This window comes from Populus euphratica, unplaced genomic scaffold (assembly GCF_000495115.2).
Source record: "Populus euphratica unplaced genomic scaffold, PopEup_1.0 scaffold15.1, whole genome shotgun sequence".
NCBI lineage: Eukaryota > Viridiplantae > Streptophyta > Magnoliopsida > Malpighiales > Salicaceae > Populus > Populus euphratica.
The window spans coordinates 1,127,550-1,138,377 of NW_011499874.1; the positions used below are offsets into that span (position 1 = coordinate 1,127,550).

The 10,828-nt window shown below is 28.5% G+C and overlaps 1 protein-coding gene across 2 annotated transcripts; it reads right to left on the reverse strand.

Moving 5' to 3' along the window:
* Positions 1-4,608: 4,608 nt before the first annotated feature.
* On the reverse strand, positions 4,609-5,716 carry LOC105128024 (transcription factor bHLH36-like). 2 transcript variants are annotated; one of them, XM_011029518.1, is made up of 3 exons: positions 5,485-5,716; positions 4,981-5,328; positions 4,609-4,839 (listed from the first exon to the last, which is right to left on the reverse strand). In XM_011029518.1, exons 1-3 carry the CDS (start codon positions 5,602-5,604, stop codon positions 4,753-4,755), a joined length of 555 nt encoding a protein of 184 aa, XP_011027820.1. In that variant the 5' UTR covers positions 5,605-5,716; the 3' UTR covers positions 4,609-4,752. The 2 variants fall into 2 exon arrangements, with proteins under 2 accessions (XP_011027820.1, XP_011027821.1); XM_011029519.1 differs by having other exon boundaries at positions 4,609-4,843; positions 4,964-5,328.
* Positions 5,717-10,828: the final 5,112 nt, after the last annotated feature.

Here is a 10,828-nt window from a genome sequence, read left to right on the forward strand (position 1 = left end):
AGGATGTTTATTTTCAGAAGTTTTACTCTGCAAAATATATCTTTATTTTTAGAAAATAAAACTTTGTAGTATTCCTGCCAAGCGACCAACATTAGCAAACACTTTTCGTAATCTTTATTCGTGCGCAAAATAAAAATTATAAAATAAAAAAATATTTTTTTTAGATAATAAATCTTTTTATTGGATATAATACTAGTTGTTTTTATTGGTCAGTGCATTCAGCTTTATTTCTCCAATTAATTTTTTTATATATATGGATCAGAGTTCAATTTTGCTTGTGGATAAATAATGAACTAATTTTGATATTTCTTTCACCTGCAGCATGCTCAACAAAATATGAGAATTGCTTGCAAACAATAGCCATGCACCTTGATTTTTTTATGATCGCATGTTGCAGTGAGATGACAAATGGACGACGCATCGCTTGGAAACGAGCGACCTGGCACATCATCTGCTATTTTTCAGAAACCCTTCCCTGACCCAAGCTCTAGCATACAGGCCAACCTCGCTGAGCCCAGGCTCTTCATCGCTTGAGCTTGCAATCGCCCGATCCATTGTTTTGTTTTTATTCTTTTTTATTGTGTTTGTTTTTTAAATATATCTCATTCCTATTTTTATACAACCTTTTTTTATCTTTTTTTTTTAAAAAAAAAAATATTATCCTTGATGCATTCTATGCGATGGATGTTTTTATAATTTTTTAAATATTGCAATATAAATTACTGAAAAGGTGAATATAACATCGAAATTAATTTAATAAAGAAGTCTATATTCAAAATATCATGGCTCCAATTTTTTATTTTTTATTTTTTTATCATAAATTAAATGTTCTTCTTGAACTAATATCCAACATGTTAGAAAAGTCTGCATGATGTTTAAGCTAATATCATGATAGAAAGAGATGTAATTAAAGCTTGCAAATTTTTTCTTGATTTGAGCTAATCATGTTAATTTTCTTTAATTTAAAAATCAAACCTTGAATAAATAATGTAATTATCATCTCATATGATTTTTTAACGGGATAAACAATATCAGGATAAAGAAATAGAAAATAAATATTAGCAATATTGTAAATTTTTTAAATTATCAATTTCAAAATCTCCAATTAAAAAAAAACACAAATTTCATTAGTTTTTTTCAAGTTTATGGTCATAAGTACCTGAGAGTTTTTCTTAATAACCTTCCTCCTCAAGGTTTTTTTTTTTGGGGGGGGTGAAGTGTATTTTATTAATGATGAATGGCATATTCTATTAAAATTAAGATATGAAAACAGTGGATGGTGGTTTCAATGGATTCTACTTAACGACCAGAGATTATTGATTATGGTTGGAGGTTCAAAACTAATAGGTGAAAGGAGATTCGAACTCAAAAATGTAATTAGATTTTTTCAATTTATTTTGGTTTATTAAAGTATGCTATGAGGTCGAGAATGAAATTTTTATAAAAAATTAAATGTTTTAATGGCAAAAAAATAACTAAAAAATGAATTTTAATGGTCTAAATCTCATTGTTCCCAATCATCAAGTGATTGGAAAGTTGTCAAAGTTAATATAATAAATTATTGATATATTTAGAATTATAAGAATGATTACGATTTAAAATAATTTTTATTTAGAAATATATTAAAATAATATTTTAAAAAAAATATTTTCAAGATAACATATCAAAACAATATATATATATATATATATATAATTTTTAATAAAAAAAAAATAAAATATAAAAAAATAAGGTTTACATTACTTTTTTTTTTTCATAAGAAACTATTTTTCTGAAGTTTATCAAATATAAAAATGTAAAGGAAATAATTTCTAGAAAATGGTTTTCTTGGGAACAAACAAGGAGTTAGTATAATGACTTTGATATTGAAAGCTTCATGAAATAAGACTCGTATCTATAATTTTTCAATTATAATTATATAATAAAAAGGGTTCACTTCCAATAAAGTTTTGTACGGATTTCCGATGAATTAAATATACCCTTTAGAATTTTACTGGAAATTTTAAAGCAACCGACCATTATAAAGTTCTGGAGTTTTTGCTGTAGTTTTAAACACTTATTATGAATTTATTATGAATTGTAATAGTAAAATTATCTTTTTATTTTTTAGTTTAAGAGTATTTGAGTTTTTTTATTTGACTAAATTGTTATTAAAAAATTGTTTTTTTTGGGATGTTTTTGTTTTTTTCAATTTTTTTACATCTACAGCCAACTAAATTTATAACTGTTAATCAAATATTTTCTTAACTTTTTATAATATTTATAACATTAAAAATACTTTTTTGCTTTCAAGATAAAAAAATAAAGCAGATAAAAAAATAATAAGTTGACGGACAGGAGTATTTTATGTTTTTTTAATTTTTATGTATAGAAAAATAACATTTTTAGTTTTAGAAAAAAAAAGCTTTTTTTTAGAATATTTTAGTATTTTTTACATGATATTTTGTATAATTAAAAGGATCATAAAAAACACATTTCAATATTTTTATATTGTATTTTTATTTTTTGATCAGAAAACTGTTGACTTGTGTTCTATACATTCCAATAAGGGGCAATACTTGCAACATTAAGAAGACATATACGATGTTTTCTGGCAGCCCATTCTAGCCATCAATTGTTTAATAAGATTGAAGTCGTGCTCTCTTCCATATGAAACGGTGTATATAAATATATAATAATTAGATTGTTGTTGGTAATTAATTGTTTGTGTTTTTTTTGTTCTCTCCTAAACTAAAATGCATAATTGTATTATTTGTTTGATTGAGTTAAATATAATTAATCAGGTTTACACGTTTCAGGTCTGACATGATTATTAGACCTAGCAGCTATGAATTTGATATAATTATCAGGTCCAGGTCACTTAAGTTTGGTACGACTATTAAGCCCATATCATTTAAAGCTGACATGACTAGCAAAATTAAAAAATCTTAAATTTAACAATTATATTATATTAATCTATTTAAATTTAGCAATTATATTATATTTATATTCCAGTAAGAAGTTGAATTAATAAGTTTTAAAATTATATTGCCAAATTTAATTTAATAATATTGTAAAAAAATATTTATACTTAATATTTTTTAATAAATTTTTAGAAAGTAATTTCACCCGCAGCTCAGCTTGAGCAAAAATCTACTTAAATGAAATTCACACGCAAGTCGATCGTCACCGTGATGACGTAAACCATTAACTCAATTGGTCAAATAGCCAGCCTTTTTCATGCCTGACATGTTTTTCATGCCTCAATAACTCATCTACCAACACAATCTAGACATATGGACTCAGAAAATATTATAGAAAAGAATCCTAGCTTGCCAGCTACCTTCCCCACTTACAGCGTCTCTAATGGAGGTGCTAAATGAAAAGTCAAAAACAAAAGAATAATATTTTGAATTTATATTTATTTTTTATATTTTAAGGGAAAAGTTAAATAAAATGCTAGAATTTTTTTTTTCACAAATATTATCCCTATATATCTTTTAAAAGAGTTAAAATTAACAAATTAACAAAGTAGGGCTAAAAAAATAAATCAATTAAATATAGTTATGTAAAAAAAATAACATCAAAATCATTAAGAATAAATAAGTATTTATTTCACTCTAATAGAATTGACTTTTCATATGGTTTTTTTATTAGAGTATATATAGTAAAAAAAATTACATTTATATTATTCAAAATGTTATTTTATCAATTTACCTTTTCAAAATAGAAAATAGGAGATGCTCTTGCACATAGATTGCTCTAATTTGATCCTAGAGTTAATATGTTTTATTTGAATTGATTTTTAATTAAAAAAGAATTATATGTATATATAAACACTACCAGCACTATTAATATTATAGTTTCTTTTTCATATTTTTTTTACTATTCAACCATATTCATATTTTTTCTCAATTCTATTTATAAATAATTACACCATATATTCTTTTAGAACCACTACTATTATATTTTTATTATCTATCTAATATATTCGTATTATGTTTAACTTTTATATTTAATTAATAGAATATATCTAATATATTTAGATTTACATGATACATTTAATAAATTAATATTTTTATTTTTTTGATTTTTTATTCCATTTTATTTTAAAATTTATATTAATTTAAAATTTATTTAAAAATGTAATTTAGAATTTATTTAATAAAATAATATACTGTGCGCCGCCCAAAGCCCAGAGTGCTAAACATGCGCAAGCAGTTTTTTGCAGTACTGATCGAAGTTGACTCATCCGATCACGCTATACACGCCAAACCTCAAGACCATGCATTCAACCGATCACGCCATACACGTCAAACTTCAAGACCATGCATTCAAAAGAAATAAACACAGTTTTTTGTTTCCGTGTATTCTGGGAGACAGGAAATAATACATTAATCTATTCAAACAACAAGAAATAATTATTATGAAGTGAAGATATTTTGGTTAATAATTAATTGAATATTTTCCAGTAGTCTACTTAAGTTATAATAATATTAATGGTGGCTAGATTTATATAAACCATATATAAAATTCTGAAATAATATATATATAGCTTTGATATCGTATCTAATCTATGTATCAATCAGTTCTATCCCACATGAAAAGAGCCCAAATCGATAGCCAGAAGAAAGAACAATATATTAATAATCTTTAATTATATTGGCAAGAAGCAAATATTCGACATGATTGAGTCAGTCTTCTGGGTAGGAAACTCATGCATATGAGATCTCCATGAATACTTAACTTAACCAGCAAATCTCAAATTACAATTTAAAACTCATTATCGTCTTGGACAAACTTCTTTAGCCTGTGAGATATCCTCGCAGCTCCATTAATACTGTGGGCAGAATCTCCAACCTGCACAATTAATTTGAAAGGACTTAAGTTACAGAAGAACTCTACAACTTATAAACAATCAATATTCTTAATTAAAAAGTGCAGAAAATAAATTGTCAAGCAAAATTAATAAAAAAATTATCACCTAGGTAGCTGCTATACCTTAGAATGTATTGTATGGAATACAGTATCTTCTACAACAGAAAGACTGGCATTAATAATCTCTGCTCCTTCTTCATGAAGCACACGAATGATCTCATTGAACATGAACCGACTGTCCAGGCCATTCATCAAAACAACCTCTAAAGTGGAACCCATTTCAATAACCTTAATTTGTGGTGATCTTAAACAGGCTGTTGTTCCACTACCACTATTCTTGCTAGTATAATCTGCCTTTTCCATTCCCATTAAACTGTCTTTCTTTTCCTTCAACTTCTCCAAGTTAGTCTGCAACCTTTTTATGTAGCTTGCAGCTTCATCTAGTTGATCAGGCACTGACAGCACTGGCTCCTGCACCGCAATCCCCATAATAAAAAAAGAAAGAAAAATAACAAAAAAAAGATCAGAGCTAGAAAGATCATAACTAAAAGAGCTTTCATGTTATACTATACACAACAATAACGTGTGAACAATGAGGGAGAGAGAGCGAGAGAGAGAGAGAGAAACCCTTGAGCTTTGATGGGGTACAAGAGAATTAAGCTGGGAGTAGAGTTCCTTCATTTGATTTCTTCTATTCCTCTCTATTAATTTCCTGTCAGTTCTTGATGAACTAAGGTTGTGCTCCATCAATGTATATACCTACAGCAATACTAGCTAGCTTCTAACCCACAAAAGAAAGGAAGAAGAAAAAAGACAGCAGAACTAGCTCTGGTCTGTGTTTAATTTGAGTGCAGGCTTTTATCTGTATGGTAGAAAGCAAAGGCAAAAAAGCAAAATACATAATATGGTTAGATGCTTTTCAGAAACGTCTGGCCGTCTGGGGACCGGGGAAATACTGGTGGGGCTGTTTTGTTTTTCATGCATACGGGTCTTCTCGTAGACAATGGACAGCTTTTGGTACTGTACCAATTTCGGCTATGACAATCACATAAGAAATTTGAATGAAATCACAGTCAACGTATTTCAATTCCTAACGTATCGAACTACTAATTAATGGTTTTTTAGGATATTGATGATCGGAAGTTTTTAGACTGATTGGCAGATCTGATTTTTTTTATTAAGTGTGGTTTGTTTCCTTATCGTTTTGCCGTGACCTGATTGAAAAACATTTCAGCTTGAAAGGTTTTAAGAATTTAATCTGTAATTAAAATTCATGAGATTATCAACAACTACTTGAAACTCGAAGGGCTCGTTTTTATAGTTACTTGGGTAAAGACACTCTTCATACAATTAGAAATTAATGTTTTTTCTAAAAAAAGAAGCAAAGGGATTGTTTCTTTCAAAAATTTTGAAAACAAATAATGAAAACTCGTTTGTTTTCAGAAAAATAAAATTAGCAACAAGTTGTGAAAACTTCTGAGAACCAGAAACCACTTTTTTTTTTTAAGAAAAAGGTTTTCAAAACTAATTTTTTTATATTATGATCTAATATTTTCGATGTCAGCTCAGATTCAAAAGGTCAAAGCACTCGAGATCCAGATTGGCACCTAGTTCAAAGCACACGAGATTCAATGCAAGAACTAGTGTGAGGCTTGTAAAATTTAAGCCGGGACCACTTTAATTTGAGGTGTCTAATATTCTAGCAAGGACAACGTATGAGGTGCTTGAGGTTTGAATGAGAACTTGGTTTAGGTGGCCAGGAATTTTGGTTGTGATCATGTTTAGGGTCCGGGGTTCGGTCTAGAACCTTGTCCAAGCTATCCGAGAGTTGATTTAAGACTAGGTCTATGGCTCCTCGGGTTTGGATCAAAACGATGTTGGGGCTGGTGCCTGAGATAACGCTTAGTAGTACATCTGCGATCAACTCTTGGGCATACGAGTTTTTAGGATGCATACGAGTCGATTCAAGACCAGGTCAGGAGCATCCCAAAGTCTGTCTAAGACCTGGTATAAGGTATCAAGGTTCGGGTTTGAGTGGGTCCTAGGTTTTGAGGATCGAGTTAGGATTTTATGTGAAACTTTAAGGTGGTCGGTGGAGGTCAGGTCTATGGATTATAATAAGATTAAGTGAAAGTCACTCCAGTTTTTAGTCCACAAAATCTAGGATATCAAGCAGCTCATAAGCTAAGCTTATTTCGATACCAAAAGTTCGGCAAAGATTTCGACGAGTTATTAACTTCGAGACCCTTCCCTCAAGTTCAAACTTATGGTGGAAAATTGAAAAACGAATCGGATAATTAACAACTCCTCAAGTACACAATTTAAAATTTGATTGTACGCTCTCTCTCATTCAAGCAAATTTGATTTTTATAATGACTGATCCTAAGCATAATATATTTTCTGGAACGACATGTCAAGAACATAGACAGGGAAGGTGTTGGTGGCTGTATAACTACATCAAACAACTTAGAAATTATTAGTTTCTATGTCGTAATAACTATTTATAATAATACTTAATTGTAAAATCTTGGAGTGTCAAAAAAAAAAATTGTCAGCAAAGGGCCAGGCCAGCCAAGTGCGGGCTTGGAGACGAGGCAAGCTTGAAAAAAAACAAAAAGACAGACAGCACACACTTGTGAAAATTACTCAACTCTCGGACCCACAAATTTTGGCCTTCATGGCGCCGACCAAGAAAGTCAAGACATGCATTTATTGTAAACTAATTAAAAAAATATTAATTTTTTTTATTATTTATATAAAAAATAAAAAAAACTATAAAAAAACTGATTCTATTAATTAGGAGTGAGGAAAAAACTGGAAAATTGATTAAATTAAAAAAAAACTAAAAAATAATTGAAAAGATCAAATCATAAAAAAAATAATAAAATTTTTGAAAAAATTAATCGATTTGATTTGATTTTAATTTTATAAAACTAAAACTGAAAAAATTTAACTGAATTGAAAAAGAAAAACCTAATCCAAAACTAAGCCAAATAAAAAAACTGAATCGAATCAGGTTGATTTGAATTGATTTTGATTTTTTAAAAAAATTTAATATTTAAATAATTTATTTTCAAGATTTTTAGAATGTTATTTATGATTATTTCTATTTATTGTTTTTTTTTCTTATTTATAAACATTTTTTACATGAATATATTTAAAATCTTCCTTATGAAACGTGTGGGAGAAGGTGTGTTTAATTATAGGAAAAACCTTTCTATGATTCGGTGTTAAAATTCTTTTTATTGCTTTTAATGTTAACATTTTACAAACAATTGCAAATAAAATAAAACATTTGATTAGCTTAATGAATTAACCGTAGGGTTTAGACACCCTAAGAAGAGACGGATTGATTAGCTGGCTTATTCTTATTGATCACTTGTCGATTCGACGACACGAGACACGTGGTTGACGACGGGGGGCTAGTCCTCTTGTCAACCGGCAATTGTGCATTGCATGTTTCACAACAATAATTAATGGGAGAGAAGCCCCTTTGTTTCCGTGGAAGACACGCCTGAACGAGTCATCTGTAACAGCAACTTGGATCAGAATGTTGGTTTTAGTCTCTGTCATGTAGAAACCGTTTTTTCCTTTTGTTTGGAACAAGGTATTTTATATGTGTCGCCCTTGAAATAAGGTTAATTTCTATCTTATTTTTCAATGATTTTGATTGAACGTGCAATTCATTATTGTTATTTTTTCTTTGAGTAAATTCCAGTAATTTCAAAACAATAGGTGAAAAAAAAATATATTGTTAAAAATAATATTTATTATTATAATTAAACAAGGTAAGACCTAGATCACGAGTCAAGAGGGTCAATACGGGTTGATCTAAGTTAATATATAGATACAAGTAGTTATTATCATAATTTAAAACTCAACTTAAAAGTTGACTTGAGACAAGATTCAAGTCATAAGTTAGGAGGGTCAGCTCAACTAACCTAATTTTTTAATATTTTATTTTATCTTATTCATCATAATCAAATAAGATAAAGATAATTTTCTTGTCTTATATATCACTATCAAACACAATTCTGTATCTGCATTTTTTTTTTTTTTTTCTCTCATATATCACTATCAAACACAATTCTGTATCTACATTTTTTTTTCTCGTGTCTCCATTATCTCTATCTTTATTATCCTAAGATAATAATCAAACATTACCCTAAATAATGGCTTATGTAAGCTTTGTGTACTCTTTTGTATCACAGATCTCAGAAATATAAGCGCTTGATAAATGACTTGCAATCATAAATTAGTTATTAATCAACACGAATGTATATTCCTTTGTATGTAATCTTGTACATTTATTTTTAGAATAGTACATCGTATATTGAATTTTTAAATCACCTTTTCACCACCATTTATTTATTGTTTTGGGTGGTTTTTATTCTTAGTTGTGAGGTTTGCTTCTTGTATAATTCTTGTATGTTAGCACTTAAGCTTTTTTTTTGTTATTGATGCATATTAAGTCTTATAATGAATGTTAATTTATAACAAAGAGACTTTAAAGAAAAGATCGGTGGTTAGAAAGAGATGTTTAAAATGATATGACAACCGTAGAATAATAACTCTTGATGAATAAAAAGATAACTTAGAGCGAGTAGGATCCGAATTAATGGAGTCCGAGATAAAAAATATGATGGATGTCATAAGATAACTTGAGCAAACCCTTTGTAGTTTCATTTTTGTTTTCTCAACCATTTTATTAATTTAAAATTGAACAAGGGCATGCTTTTGTGGGTGCCTTTAACATACTAATATTGATAACAGTGGAACAATTGATTATGGTTGATGAGGTCCAAAAAAATCCAATTAGCTTAGAAACAAGATATACGCGTTGCATAATCGATTAATCTGTTTGTTTTAGCAATCTGATCCATTCTATCTAGGTAAGGTGGTTAGTAGCTTATAGTTGGTGCTTTGTAGACCAATATAGTTGGTTGCTGGTACTTGTAAAATATCATCTTTTATAAATTTAGAGACACACAAATGCTTTAAGTTTCTTTTTAAATAGAGAGTTTAATGATATTTTGGATAGATAAACTCTAAAAATATTGAGAATAAAGAAATTATAAGCGTTAAGCTTGTAAGATTTATAGGATATTTATATCTCATAAATCTTGTTTTTTTATGTAGAGAAATGGTTGAAAACTTATTTTATTCCTGTGATAATTTGAGTTGTATTCAATTTAAAATAATATGTAATGGATTAATATGAAATATTGAGGAACTTACGTGGAAGTCATGAATTATCGAGGGAGTATTGGGTTTAAGCAACTTGCTTAAACTTGTTAGAGGCGGAAAATAGGTCCAAGTGTGCTACTTAAGATCCATGGTTGTTTCTTTTGGGCTATTAGGGGTTTTAAATCCATTAAATTTGGTTCATTACTGGTCTCCAAATCTTTGTTATATTGATATACAAAAACTTATAAAAATACTCGGTTATTATAGCGAGTTCATTGAATTTTATTTGTATGAGATGAGGGGTGGAAACCTTGAGTAATATAATAGGAAGCTTATGTATAGGGCAAGCATCATAATTTAAAAAATATTTTCTAAATATGTAGAGAAGAACCATGAAAAAAATTATACTTGAAAAATCTTCCCTTCAAATTGAGTTGTGTTGTTACCAACAGTGCAATCTACTAGATTGCATTGTTTTTGATAGCATAACTCATCAATATATGCTATTTTCTCAAAAAAAATTTAAAATTGTGCTAGTTTTTTTAATGGAATATGCTATTAAAAAAATACTATGTTGTCTTGATGCACATATTGTAGAAGAGAGTCCTTATTATGTATCTTATTTTTGCCCCTTTCATGTATCAAAGAAAGAGATGGGGTATAAATATATTTAGTTTGATTATTTTGGTTACAAGTAGTGTTGAATTGTAATTTAGTGGTACTTGATATCGCCTTATAAGATATTTAATTAGAGTATTTTTGGTATTTTTTTCCTTTAACATGA

Bases quoted from the DNA above. Each gene is read 5' to 3' on its own strand.
- LOC105128024 (XM_011029518.1), bottom strand. From the start codon at position 5,604: ATGGAGCACAACCTTAGTTCATCAAGAACTGACAGGAAATTAATAGAG. The intron at 5,329-5,484 runs GTTTCTCTCTCT...ATTGCGGTGCAG, and splicing joins TACCCCATCAAAGCTCAAGG to GAGCCAGTGCTGTCAGTGCC. The intron at 4,840-4,980 runs GTATAGCAGCTA...TTAATTGTGCAG, and splicing joins TCCATACAATACATTCTAAG to GTTGGAGATTCTGCCCACAG.